The sequence below is a fragment of the Nomascus leucogenys genome, chromosome 3 (genome assembly GCF_006542625.1).
Source record: "Nomascus leucogenys isolate Asia chromosome 3, Asia_NLE_v1, whole genome shotgun sequence".
In the NCBI taxonomy this organism is placed as follows: Eukaryota; Metazoa; Chordata; class Mammalia; order Primates; family Hylobatidae; genus Nomascus; species Nomascus leucogenys.
In genome coordinates this window covers 138238736-138253493 of record NC_044383.1, presented here as the reverse complement: position 1 = coordinate 138253493, position 14758 = coordinate 138238736, and the positions used below count along the sequence as shown (strand labels likewise).

The window sequence follows — 14758 nt, the reverse complement described above, 5'->3', positions numbered from 1 at the left end:
TTTTATCATACTGCCACCTCTCTCTTCTGGAGATATCTATTTTTATAGTAATGCATAAAGTCCGTAAACCAGATAATGTATTTCAAGACCTTTCCAAAGTATTAAAATAGTGTTTTGACCATACTTTAAGACAGGGGTGTTCAATCTTTTGGCTTCCCTGGGCCACATTGGAAGAAGAAGAATTGTCTTGGTCGATACATAAAATACACTAGCAATAGATGATGAGCTTAAAAAAAAATTACAAAAAAAGTCATAACATTTTAAGAAAGTTTCTGAATTTGTGTTGGCCAGAAAGTTTCTGAATTTGTGTTGGCCACATTCAGAGCTGTCCTGGGCCACATGCGGCCCATGGGCCGTGGGTTGGACAAGCTTACTTTAAGAAACTAGAAACATATTAAATCACACCAGAAAATAGTTTTTAAAAATATAATATTAAATTACTACATTAAATTAATTCAAATTTTAATTAGAATCAATTAAAATCTTATATTTAAGCCAGCTAAAATCTTGTCAATTAAAATCTAATATGAATCCAGTTGCATGATAATTATAACGGTGACTATTACACAGAATTGGAACCACGTGATGACCTTTGTGGGTCTCGGCACTTCATTTTTGTAGGCTGTTTCCCCCATGGAAGTGCTAAAAATTATATTTTCAGTTTTACAATTGCTGTGGTATAAAGAGTTACATGATTTGGAATAGATTTGTTGTGATGTATTCCATATTACTATATTCAGTTTTTTTCTTTTGATTTTAAAAGAAATTAAAATCAAACATTTTCTTGGGGCTCTAAAAAGCATCACAGACCCTCAGCACTGTACTTGCTGTGCCTAATGGTAAAATCAACCCTGCACAGAATTATGTTAATTTCTAAACAGTAATCCTCAGGAAATCGTCTTTTAATTCCTATTTTAATAAAAGTTTTACCTTTCCACTTAGTTCTAGATTTTTGGTTTGATGTTATATTCTTTTTTTTTTTTTTTTTTTTTTTTTTTTGAGACAAGGTCTCACTTTGTCACCCAGGCTGGAGAGCAGTGGTGCAACCTCAGCCCACTGCAGCCTTGACTTCCTGGGCTCAAGCAATTCTCCCACCTCAGCCCCCCAGTTGCGGGGAGTACAGGCACGTGCCACCATGCCTGGCTTATTTTTTTGTATTTTTTGGAGAGACGGGGTTTTGCCATGTTGCCCAGGCTGGTCTCAAACTCCTGAGCTCAAGCAATCTGCCCTCCTCGGCCTCCCAAAGTGCTGGGATTACAGGTGAGAGCCACCACACCCAGCCTGACTTTATATTCTTAATTTTGATTTTGTATAGGGAAATGAAGTATCTTTTCTCATTAATAAATTACTTTAATATAAATAAGAACGTACATTTCAAAGGGTACAGAATTAAAGAATATAAAAACAATGATTTATGAGGAAAGTAAAACATGTTTGCTTTATTTTTTTTTTAGTCTTTTTTGTTTTTTCTTTTAAGTCTTATATAGGAAGAAGAAAGACTATTTTTCTTTTTCTCTAATTTAATCTCCATTTTAGAGGAAAACCCTGTAGCACCAGAGACTTATTCCAGAACATGAAAGTAAAAATGTAGGGAAAACTTTTAGAAATGTAAGATTAAAAATATACCAAATTTTCGCCGGGCGCTGTGGCTCACGCCTGTAATCCCAGCACTTTGGGAGGCCGAGGCGGGTGGATCACGCACAAGGTTAGGAGATCGAGACCATCCTGGCTAACACGGTGAAACCCCATCTCTACTAAAAACACACAAAATTAGCCAGACGTGGTGGCGGGCGCCTGTAGTCCCAGCTACTTGGGAGGCTGAGGCAGGAGAATGGCGTGAACCTGGGAGATGGAGCTTGCAGTGAGCCGAGATCGCGCCACTGCACTCCAGCCTGGGCCACAGAGCGAGACTCCCTCTCAAAAAAAAAAAAAAACCAAATTTTTAAAAAATATAACAGCGGCAACCTGAAAAATAAATCAATCCAAAGCAGTAATGTTTCAAAAGAGAGGATTCTCTTTAAATTAACAAGGTAAGAGTGGATCATGTGATGTCTTATTTTTATTATCCATAATTATCATAATCTAACACAAAAATACTATAATAACGGGATAACACTAAGGCAATGGCAATGGCCTTTTCTCCTTATCTGTTGACTATATAAAAATCTTTTTCACCTGGGCGTGGTGGCTCACGCCTGTAATCCCAGCACTTTGGGAGGCCAAGGCAGGCAGATCACGAGGTCAGGAGGTCGAGAACATCTTGGCCAACATGGTGAAACCCCATCTCTACTAAAAATACAAAAATTAGCTGGGTATGGTGGCATGTGCCTGCAGTTCCAGCTACTCTGGAGGCTGAGGCAGGAGAATTGCTTGAATGCGGGAAGCGGAGGTTGCAGTGAGCTGAGATCGCGTCACTGCACGCCAGCCTGGGTGACAAGAGCGAAACTCCATCTCAAAAAAAAACAAAAAGTTTTCATGTTTTTTTGTCAATGTGTTTTTGTCATTTTATAATGGCTAATCTTAAAATAGAGAAAAATTGGCAGGGCACCCTGGCTCATGCCTATAATCTCAGCACATTGGGAGGTCGAGGCAGGCAGATTGCTTGAGTTCAGGAGTTCAAGAACAGCCTGGGAAACATGACAAAACCCTGTCTCTGCAAAAATACAAAAAATTAGCCAGGTGTGGTAGCACGTGCCTGTAGTCCTAGCTACTTGGGAGGCTGAGGTGGGAGGATCACCTGAGCCCGGGAAGTCAAGACTGCAGTGAGCCATGATCCCACCACTGCACTCTAGCCTGAGCGACAGAGTGAGACCCTGTCTCAATTAAAAAAAAAAAAAAAAGAAAAGAAAAGAAAAGAAAAATTGAGAGGCTCAGGCAAATTTTTTATGGACCCCTCTAATACCATAACAGACAATTAAAAATAAAAGTCACCAGACACAGTGGCTCACACCTGTAATCCCAACACTTTTGGAAGCCTGAGATGGGAGCATTGTTTGAGCCCAGGAGTTTGAGAACAGCCCAGGCAACAAAGTGAGATCTCTTTTCTGTTGAAAAAATAAAAAATTTAGCCAGGTGTGGTGGCACATGTCTGTGGTCCTGGCTACATGGGAGGCTCAGGCAGGAGGATCCCTTGAGCCCAGTAGATGGAGGCTGCAGTGAGCCATGTTCATGCCAATGCACTCCAGCCTGGGCAACAGAGCAAGACTCTCCCTCAAAAAAAAAAAAGGCCAGGCACAGTGGCTCATTCCTGTAATCCCAGCACTTTGGGAGGCCAAGGTGGGCGGATCACGAGGTCAGGAGATCGACACCATCCTGGCTAACACGGTGAAACCCCGTCTCTACTAAAAAACAAAACAGTAGCCGGGCATAGTGGTGGGCACCTGTAGTCCCAGCTACTCGGGAGGCTGAGGCAGGAGAATGGCGTGAACCCAGGAGGCGGAGCTTGCAGTGGGTCAAGATCGCTCCACTAAACTCCAGCCTGGGCGACAGAGCGAGATTCCATCTAAAAAAATAAAAATAAATTAAAAAAATTAAAGAAGCCTATAGACTACTCATTCGTCAAGGCTGTGGGAAAACTACAAAAAAATCATGAAAGCCTGTCCGTTTGGTAAAAGACTCCAGAGGGCTGTGTTTCACTGTGGGAAACAGTCTTTGCAGAGCCTGGGGAGATGTGTGAGTTTCATTCTTATTTCTGTTGCTGCAGAATATGCTGGTGGAAATAGAGCAGAAGGTGGTGGCTTTATCAGAACTGTCAGTCCACAATGAGAACCTGCTGCTGGAGGGCAAAGCTCACACCAAGAACGAGGCGGAGCAGCTGGCTGGAAAGCTGAGAAGGCTCAAGGGGAGCCTGCTAGAGCTGCAGAGAGCCCTGCACGATAAGCAGCTCAACATGCAGGTGAGGGTTCCAGCCGCTGGCCCACAGCCGCAAGTTGGCACACTGTTCACGTGCTCCTTCTAAGGTTTGCTAGGTAAAGGAACAGGTCGGCAGTGACGCATACTTGTGTATGTACCTGCTTTACGCTGACATTTTAACATGCAGTTTTAAGTTTACACTCTTGGACTTTGGCAAACATTTGCAAATAGATTTTGTTAGGACTACTGACAACAGCAGTTCAGCGGAGTGGTGGAGGCAAAAAGCGCTCTGACATGAAAGTAACAGAGGAGAGGAACTGGGGAGGGAAAGTAAAGGCTACTCCAGGAGTGTTGCTGTAAAGTGGTATGTAGAGGAATGAGATAAGCGATAAGGAGAAGTGGGTCAAAGAAAATTTTATCTCTTTTTTTCTTTTACATTCATCACAATTCGAGTATTTCATTTTAAGATCAGAAAAATAATAAGTTTACACGTTGATGGAAGTAACCCAATGGAGGAAAAATTGGTGAAAAAGGAATGTGGGCGGGGCACCGTGGCTCATGCCTATAATCCTAGCACTTTGGGAGGCCGAGACAGGTGGATCAGTTGAGGTCAGGAGTTCGAGACCAGACTGGCTAACATGGTAAAACCCCATCTCTGCTAAAAATACAAAAAAAAAATTAGCTGGGCCTGATGGTGGACACCTGTAATCTCAGCTACTCTGGAGGCTAAGGCAAGAGAATTGCTTGAACCTGGGAGGTGGAGGTTGCAGTGAGCTGAGATCGCGCCACTGCACTCCAGCCTGGGAGACAGAGGGAGACTCCATCTCAAAAAAAAAAAAAAAAGGAGTGCAGAGTTTGGTCTTCCCTACCCTTCTTGCTAAGTAAGCCAGAGACCAAATAGTTTAGAAGCCCATTAGCTGCCCCAACCCTACAAGCATCTGATGTTATCATCTGTTCCTTCTTGTGGCCTGATCCAAACTGTGCCTTCCTTTACCATTTACACTTTTCTCCTGCAATAATGGTTGAGACCAGGCCAATCTGTTCTCCAAGTAAAATGAGGGGGAGGGAAAGCATCTATGTTGGAATACAAATACTGGTAGGAAGTAAGACATAAATATTGTCATGGAAACTTCATGGAAGTTAACTGTGATTGCTTCTGTTTTCTCAGTGTGACGATGATTGTTAGGACTAACCTACATATTTTTTTTTTCAGCTTTTTGCTGATCATATGATTATATGATATGGAAAACCAAACTTAATCAACTAAAAACTATTTAGAAGCAATGGAGAAATTTAGGAAGATGACTGGCTTATTACAAAATATGAAGTTAGGTCATTGAAAAGCGTAAAAGAATCCAACAAAAAATAAAAATTAAAAAATGAAGTTGGCCGAGCACAGTGGCTCACGCCTGTATCCCCAGCACTTCGGGAGGCCAAGGCGGGTGGATCACTTGAGGTTGGGAGTTTGAGACCAGCCTGGCCAACATGGTGAAACCCCATCTCTACTAAAAATACAAAAATTAGCTGAGTATAGTGGGGCATGCCTGTAATCCCAGCTGCTTTGGAAGCTGAGGCATGAGAACTGCTTGAACCTGGGAGGCAGAGGTTGCAGTGAGCGGAGATTGTGCCACTGTGCTCTAGCTTGGGCAACAGAGTGAAATTCTGTCTCAAAAAAAAAAGTCGAGAATTTATAGTTTTTATATGGACAAAAAACAAGTTAGAGGAATAATGTAATATTCCATATAAAATTTTGAAAATGAAGAGTTTTGAGGGGTTATTAGTCTTATCATATATGTGTGTGGATTTTTTTTTTTTTTTTTTTGAGACAAGGTCTTGCTCTGTCACCCAGGCTGGAGTGCAGGGACGCAATCTCAGCTCATTGCAACCTCTGCCTCCCAGTCTCAAGTAATGCTCCCACCTCAGCCTCCCGAGTAGCTGGGACTATAGGTGCACACCACCATGCCCAGCTAATTTTTTTTATTTTTTGTAGAGATTGAGGTCTCTCAATGTTGCCCAGGCTGGTCTTGAACTCCTGAGCACAAGCAATCCACCCACCTCAGCCTCCCAAAGTGCTGAGATTATAGGCGTGAGCTACCATGCCCGGCCAGTCTAATCATATGTTAAAATACAATATTACAATAATTAAAATAGTTTGGTGTTGGCGCAATAAATATGTGAACAGAAAATTAAACAATATTCCAGAAAGAGATTTGGTATATAAAGGAATGTGATAAATATTTTAGGTGGCATTACAAATCAATGGACAAAATATGACTCACTCTGTAAATAATCACTTGAAACATGATAAACTGTATTTTCTACCCCATATTTTACAGAAAAATGTATCACAGGTGGATCAAAGATTTAAATATAAAACTTAAGTCTTCAAGGTACTCAATGTATGATTTTTTTTTTTAATCTTAGGAAAACCTTTGCCAGTATACCCCAAGCCCAGAATTTTATAGCTTCTTTTAAACTAATACATGGGCAGGGCGTGGTGGCTTATGCCTGTAATCTTAGCAGTTTGGGAGGCTAAGAAGGGAGAATTGCTTGAGCCCAGAAATTCAAGACAAACCTGGGTATCATAGCAAAACCCCATCTCTACAAATAATAAAAACATTAACCACAGGCACATGCCTGTGGTCCCAGCTACTAAGGAAGCCAGGGTGGGAGAATCCCTTAAGCCCAGGTGGTTGAGGCTGCAGCGAGCTATGATTGTGCCACTGCACTGCAGCCTGGGTGACAGAGTGAGACGCCAACTAAAAAAATAAACAAATGGGCCACGGCTCCCACCTGTAATCCCAGCACTTTGGGAGGCTGAGGTGGGTGGATCACCTGAGGTTAGGAGTTCGAGACCAGCCTGGCCAACATAGTGAAACTCCGTCTCTACTAAAAATACAAAATTAGCCAGGTGTGTTGGTGGGAACCTGTAATCCCAGCTACTCGGGAGACTGAGGCAAGAGAATCACTTGAACCCAGGAGGCGGAGGTTGCAGTGAGCTGAAATCACGCCATTGCACTCCAGCCTGGGCAACAGGAGCGAAACTCCATCTCAAAAATAAATAAGTAGATAAATAAATAAACAAATAAAAATGAAACTACTACACAAAAATAAAAAAGTTCTGTATGAACCCCCTCCCTCACTCCCAAAAAAGTAACCAAGTTGAAAGACGTAGACAGGGAGGGATGAGTAACACAAAATAAAACAAAAGACATAGACAAACAGGGAAGAAACTATACAATTCACAAATCTTTTGTAAAACAATAAGGAAAGATCAAATAATAGAATATGGACAAAAGATATGAAGAGATAATTCACAGGAAAAGAAATACAAATGGACAATGAACATATGAAAAGATGCTTGAACTCTGTGTTGGGTAAATAGATGCAAATAAATACAACTTTTTGCTTGGATTTACACACTTGAAAATGCACGTGCAATGTGACTTCGTAATTAAAGTCAAAAGAAAAGGTTACACGTACTAAAACTGAACAAAAGTAGAATGATTTTCTAGCTGTGAAAGTAGACAGCAATTCACCTAGTTTTGTAAACAGCTATCATAGGTCTAATACATAATGCTTTCTTCTATTTTCAGTGGTGATCTGTGAATGAACTTAATTTCTAAAGAAGCTAAAATAAAGGGAAAGCCTTGAAAGTTTCCTAGGTAGGATAGCAATCACTTACAAAGCTCTTATTACTCCCTTGCCCCACCCTACCCCTAGAGGCAGGTAGTAAGGGAAGGGGCAGCCTGATACTCACAAGCACAAGAGGGATTAAACAAGGCAGAAACCACAAATTCCAAGGTCTCATGGCCTGGGAAGGGCAAACCAATGAGGGGAGCAGGCCCAGCCTGGCCCTTGGCAAGCTGGTCTCCTGTCTAAGAAGCAGCTGTTACTAAGCTCTAGCTATTATCACACAAGAATTTACAAGTGGCATTGCTGGATCTTCTAGTTTTTCAAGAGATAGGGAATGTGGATTTATTTCTAAAGCCTCCCAACTTTTAAACGTTGACATTTAAATCTAAAATTTTAAAATAATTTGTGTGCCAAAGAAAGCATATTCACAAGCCAGGATTGAAATCTGTGTATCTTCTTCCCATTCATTATTAACGAGGTGACCTGGGGCAAGATCCTTAAATTTCCCACAACTTTCTTACGGATCAGTTTTCTCATCTGTAAAATATGGATAATAATATTTAACTTAAAAAAATTCTTTAGAACATGTGGAAAAAGTAATCAAAAAGAAAAAAAAACAGTGAGGATTTAAACACAAGTAATACAATAAATGCTCAAATTGCAGCAGTTAAAATAATTAATAACAATAACCAACTGTTTCCAAATCACATTCTTTGAGACGAAGAAGCTTCTGCTCTGCTGAAAGGCCAGGCTTGAGACTTGGCGGTCTGGACCGAGCATGCACACACCGCTGTGGCGTCCACACCCAGCAGATCCTGCCCAGGTCCACGGGAATTGTTTAAATTGAGTCAAGTCCTGACCCTGCCCACACTGGGTGAAGTGTAAATACAGAAAAATGTGGTAGTGTTTTACTACATGGAAATTGGTTACTGTTTATTTTTAAACTATCTATAAATTCCATCATCTTTCATCTAATGAAGTTCCCAGCATATAAAATATTAATAGGTCTTTTAAAATAATTAGAGCTTCCTGGAAGATGTTTTTCCATCTGTGGGAAGAAAAGGAGCCCTGTTTACATTATTATTGCCATGAAAAGGATCATATCCCTTTATGTAGAAAACTAAAAATAATTTGGAGTTAATCTGAAATTAACTAAAGTTAATTGCAGAAAACAAATCATCCATTAAATGCAGCCGTCAAGAATGTTAATGCCCTTTAATTGGGGCTTGGATGGTTCAGGAGGGTTGGAATACCTTCGTAAGTCTGTAAGCACGCCATTACTTAGTGCTACTGAAGCTGGGAGATGGTAATACCTCTTACCTCCATTCTTTTTAACTAATTTGACTTGCATGGGTATCAGTGAATGACTATGCTCTTTTGTTTCCTATCAAATAGACTGCTTCTCTATATGAAGATCTTAAGGGCATGTAGTAAGATCTCCTGAATTACATGGTATCTTCATGAAGCTAGGTCTTTTTCACACATTATCATTCATTAAAGGAACAGAGAGATTGCCCCATAAAATAATAAAAAGCTTCATAAAGAAATGTTTTATTTAATGTTTAGCATTGCCAGTCCTCATTCATCTTCCAAGGAATGTTCCTGGCAAAAGTGGTTACTGTTCTAGTATTTCCAAAATAAAGTTTATGTAGCCCCACCCAGTGGGGACTGGTGACAGAAGCCGCCTAACCTCCCCATTCCCTAGGTATGGCAGAAAACTGTTATCACACCTCAGAGAAAGTGATTACCATAATTACATTCCTTCTGGCTGCACCTTCTTATCCCCAGGGGAAAGAGAATGAAATTTGAACTGGATTCTTAATCATGATTTGCTTCCCGTGGTCCAAGTCTTATGTTTCGCAATGACTAAATCATTCAGAGAAAAATTCACTCACTGAAAAACTGAGTCTAACCACATAGAATCTGAATATATATCTGTGCATATAAAAGTGAGGAAGTTGTTAAGACCTAACATTTCAATTGTCGCTGTTCCAAATCCAAATTTGGTGTAAGGAACTTGAGCCAACCTCTCTCAATCAGACCATAGTAACTGGCATAGAAGAGCCCGTTGGGCTCAGGGCTGGGAGAAGTTTCCAAGGGAGTCTTCAGGTCGGGCTCTGAAAAACAAATTTTTGCTGAAGAGAAAAGCAGAGAGGAAGTGGCCTGGATCCCACAAAAGCAAGTCAGCAGGTCATGGCCAGGGCCACTACGTTGGCAGCTGGAGCAGCTCTGATGGGGACAACTTTCAGTCTTGTCCACTGATTTCTTGAGGCCATATTCTACAGGTTCCTTTTGAACTGCTGTTTCAACTTTGCTTGGAAGAACCAGGATCTTTTAGAGCTTATTCTTAGAAGGTGGCGGATTCTTAGATGAGAGAGAATCTGTTTTCATGCAGAAAATCATGGGTTCCCGTTCTGGGAGAATGCCCATCCACCCAAACTTCCCCTCTTTAGGAAAATCACTGCTTATTCCGCGGAAGGTGGAGAATTTAGTGTCACTAGTCACCCATTCCAAAGGTCTTGCAAAATGCAACTAGCACGTATTAGACCATTGCACCCCCGTTGTTCTACCTAAACTGCGATCTCTGGCTGGATCATCTGAAAGGAAAGGAAGTACCTGTGAGCTCGGGTGGGCTCAGGATCTGGGAGAAAGTTTTATATACTATTACCTACAAGTTTTACTGTTCATTTAGCTTCAAGCACTGACACCGCCTTGCAAAGATAAAGATAAGATCTATTATCTCAGACAATTTAATCATGAGATTCTAATGAAAAAAAGAAGAAACAGAAAGGTAAACAGATCCCATCTATTTCCCTAAAATGGTGAGTGTAAAACTCTGAAAATAAGAGAGCAAGAGAAGGGTCTCTGTGGGCAGTTAGGTTGGATGAGCGGGAATGGCTGGGTCCCACGCTGTGCTCAGACATTGCAAAGAAGAACCAGGGGGCAGGGGAGCAGCAGCTCCAGAAATAGATGGCAGGAGGCTCCTCTGTGGAAGCAACCTGTAAAATATCCTTCCTCTGCCCCATGGTACGCCAGCCCCGCTGTCCTCTTTACTGCTCTGTTCTCTCTGAAATGGCAAATTTCTTTCACCTTAGGGTCTTTGTGCCAACTGTTCCCTGGGTCTGAATGCCCTCACTCTAGATCTTTGCCAGGCTGGTGGTCTCTCGTCATGCAGAGTGCAACTGTCTCTTCTAAAGATGCTTCCTTAGGCCTCCCTAAAACTTTCTATCCCATTATCTGTCTCTGTAGGCCTTATCATCAGCTCAGTTATCTTGTTTGTTTATGGTCTAACTCCCCACCAGGGCCCTCATCTGGCTTCCAAAACACTCCCAGCTTCTAGAACAGTGTCTAGTGAGTGCTTAATAAGTAGTGAATGAGTTATATTGAAATTATAATTTATCCTTTGACAGATGAATCTATGTGTGTAGAAAAGCTCTCATTCAGAACTAATCCCATTTGATGTGCAACATTTTAGGGCCTTTCAAATTCCATTAGAATAATCAGGCAGGAAGGATCAACTCTTGCCTAGGTGCTGAGTCGTTACTTTGTTCTTTCTCCTTTAGTCAGACTTTCTCCAAGCCAGCTTAGCAATGGGCCAGTTTCTGGTGATGGTGATGGAGGGAGTGAAGGGTACTTTTTCAGAGATCTCACCTTTAATTATCACACTAGTGACCTCTCAAGGCTCAATTAAGCTTTGAATTTGTAAAATGGTAACCGCATGTGCCCACAGTAAATGACTTTTTTTTAATGTGCTAATTGATGGTTCTGAAAGAAAGACAAAGAGTTTTCATCTTTGAATGCAGTCTATTAATTATGTAGGTCAGCCTATAAATATTATCATATAAACAGCAGACTCTCAAAGATAGAGAATTCTAGGGATAATTTAAATCTGTCACCCTAGTAGGGTAGACCCTGAAGGTTTACACAGACCAGTATCAGGGATGAGGCTTCCTGCCTAGTTCAGTGTCTTGGGACTTGAGTTACCTGTGGTGGAGGTGAGGCTCTGTGACACAAAGGTCAAGACCTGGTCTGTGAAAGGTGGAACAGAGGATGTCCAGCCAGCCTGGGACACCCTTGTTTAGACTCTTTGCCTCTATGCTGCAGTATATTTTCTCCCATATGAACTGAGAATCAAGTTTAAGTTCTTACTGAATTCCAGAGAGTATGATGCCTTACAGAACAGTGAACTTTTTGCTTCTCAAAGACATTAAAATGTCTTTGATTAATAATCTTTCAGGAAAATTTTTAGGAAGATTATTCTAAAAATCTTTCATTGTCAGGACCTGGATTAGAGAAAGTGACATAGGGCAGGGTAAAGCTTTCACGGGAGAGACACAATTCTTATGGGTAATGATCATTTGAGAAACAGTTTACCTTTGTGTGACTTAAAAAACAAACTCATCAAAGGATCTTGAGTTAATGTTTTTGTGGAAAAAAATTCTGGAATATCTGATGACCACATTGGTCAGCTAAAAGACTAACCTCTACATACATGGGTTTTCCCCTCAAACAGTTCTATGTGTGATTATCTGTTTGTTGTTCTTGCTCCTGCAAATGCCATAACTTAGATTGGTTTTGTGTTACTGTTTTTTTTAAAAAACTGTGGTTTCACATCCCAGTGGAGCCACTTTGGTATCATTACATAGATCACACGAAAGTAGCCTTCTCTCCCCTTTGGTTAAGGTTTTCTGGTGTGTAGCATGACTTGATTTCTGCCTCGTTAAAAGCAGGGAACAGCACAGGAGAAAGAGGAGAACGATGTTGACCTAACAGCCACGCAGAGCCCCGGCGTCCAGGAATGGCTGGCCCAAGCTCGCACCACATGGACCCACCAGCGGCAGAGCAGTCTCCAGCAACAAAAAGTAAAGTGTTTCCTACCTCTCTCTAGCTTGCAGATCTGCCCAGGGAAGAACCTGAGAGGCATATTTCAGAAGGACAGACAAGTTGCTTCTGTACTAAAGACAGAGTGTCTCTTTATCTTCTCTTTGAATGAAGCAACGTGTGGGTGTTTCAATGTATTGACTCATGACCACTGGGATGATTGGTCATTTGAACATCCAGTCTTTAAGAAAAGCTTGTGTTTAGGTTTACAAACAGTGTAACACGGCTCTCATCTTCTTTACCGGAGATACCTATTCTGTTTTCAGATTTGCCCTCTGAATCTATTTAATTTTAATATAAATCTCAGAAAAGCCTTTGAGGTTTGGTGAAAGTCTAAGTTGCATGTTTGTTTGTTATTTTTTTTGATGAATGCAGTTTGTATTTTAACTTTCAAGTAGATGCCGTTACAAAATAGGATTGCTAATTGTTACCTAGTGAAACAAATGAACTTTGATGATAAGAATGATTTCTCATTGGTACCTTAACTGTATGTAAAAAGCATATTCAAATATTTTATTTTCTCAAATAACAAGAGCATTTATTATAAATAATGAAGAATTAAAGCCAAATCTATTTATAACCTAATTTATCAAGTAAGTGGAGAACTTAAAAAGCCACTTTTCCCAAGGCTCTATCCTTTTAGCATGACAATATTGATTTTGAAAAATGAGAGTGTATTTTGTACCACTTGAGGGCACTATTGCCCAGTGAAATTTTCTTTTCCCATTGGTTTTGTTTTTTTGTTTTGTTTTGTTTTGTTTTGTTTTTACCCCCAGATTTTTCAGAGGTACCCTATATCAAAGCAAAAGAACACTACAGACTACTTTGGAGACACATTTGAATATTTACATAAACCACATGCTTTATGCAATGTGCAAACTTAAAAGCTCACTACCGAAGTTCTCTGAGAATTTTATAGCTAGAACTATGATAGTAGGCAATAATCATAAAGTAACAAATGTGTTTGCATTTGTCCTTTCCCTTGAGCAGGAGTTAGAACAGGAATTAGCCGAGCAGAAGAGTCTCCTTCGCTCGGTAGCCAGTCGTGGAGAGGAGATTCTAATTCAACATTCGGTGGCAGAGACTTCTAGTGACGCTGGGTATGTTTCAAAATGCTTCAATTTTCTCTTCATTGTGTTTCCTTGACATTTGAAGAAAAGTAAACATCTCACTCAAAATTTTATTTTAAACATCTTCTGCAAAATTTAGTCATCTCATTTTTGCTTTAGGGTAGTAAAGGTACCTGCATTTTGAACATTTTGTTGCATTGCCTGAGCATAGCGCCTGTAGTAAGCTTCCTTGTTTGCCCTCCTTCCAGTGTGCGCAGCCTATCTGTCCAAAGATGCTCATGGGTTCATCTTTTTAATCAAATAAGAAATGCATTATAAAATGAGATACATGATGTTTCTAATTGAATGATTATATCTAACTGGACAGCATTCTCTCTATAAGAGCTTATCTTGCCCTAACAACATTCTAAACACTAAATGCATGGGCCCATTAAATATTTTGAAATCTTGGTCTGGAGTGAAGACTTTGAAAGTCTTCTACACAGAAAAGTCAAGAAAAATTAAGGAATTTGGAGAATTTTCAAGTTGAAGACTTTTATTTAAAAGGTCATAGAGGAATTGCAGCAGTGTGGAAGCACCACTATATTTTGAGGCAGGTCTGAGTTTTATTCTAGTTCCACAAAGGTCACTTTGGAAAAGTCACTCAGCTGTGAGCCTCCTCTGTAGAATTTAGAATAATAATGCACTAATGTCATCACAGAAGTTTTGTGATAATTATAAATGTCAACTGAGAAGATATACAGGAAAACTTTCTTTGAAATCTAAAACATAAAAAAAAAGTTTTCATGCAACCTCTGTGTTTATGTATTACTAAAAGTTGTAATTTGGTAGTATCCTTTGGCAAATAACTTTGACTCCATTTCCCATTTCTGAATATTCATTTTTAGGGGAAGTAACATAAAGGAGGAAATATGTATTATGAAGATGGTTTTGGAAATATTATTTGTAATACCAAATAATTAAAAAGGCATAAATGCTCACTAGCATAAAAAAGTTGAAGAAAATTTTATACATATATAATCTTAACCAAAAGTGATGTAACCATATCAAAAAATATATGTATGATGCTAAGTAAAAATGTGATATAAAGTTGAAAGTAGAGTATGTGTGTAGATAAGAACTGGAATAGACCGTTGATAATAAAAAAAATTTTAGAGATGGACAACATAGGAATTAAAGCTTTTTTTGCAGTTTAATCAGTGCTGACATATGACATCAATGCTGAGTATGTGCAGTCTGTTACATATACACACACGTATATACATATATATGAATTCTGAGGGCAAATGATAGGAGAATAAACAAACTAAAATGCAATT

General features: G+C 39.9%; 1 protein-coding gene across 4 annotated transcripts in view; it reads left to right on the top strand.

Moving 5' to 3' along the window:
• The window catches only part of SYNE1 (spectrin repeat containing nuclear envelope protein 1), a 526037-nt gene that overhangs the window by 358583 nt on the left and 152696 nt on the right, over positions 1–14758 (top strand). For 2 of the 4 annotated variants that reach the window (XM_030809854.1, XM_030809855.1), the window contains 3 exons: positions 3704–3895; positions 12219–12350; positions 13360–13469. In XM_030809854.1, coding sequence (XP_030665714.1) covers positions 3704–3895; positions 12219–12350; positions 13360–13469 — 434 coding nt within the window. Of the gene's footprint in view, positions 1–3703; positions 3896–12215; positions 12351–13359; positions 13470–14758 lie in introns of those variants that run through there. The other 2 variants (XM_030809853.1, XM_030809856.1) reach the window with 2 other exon arrangements.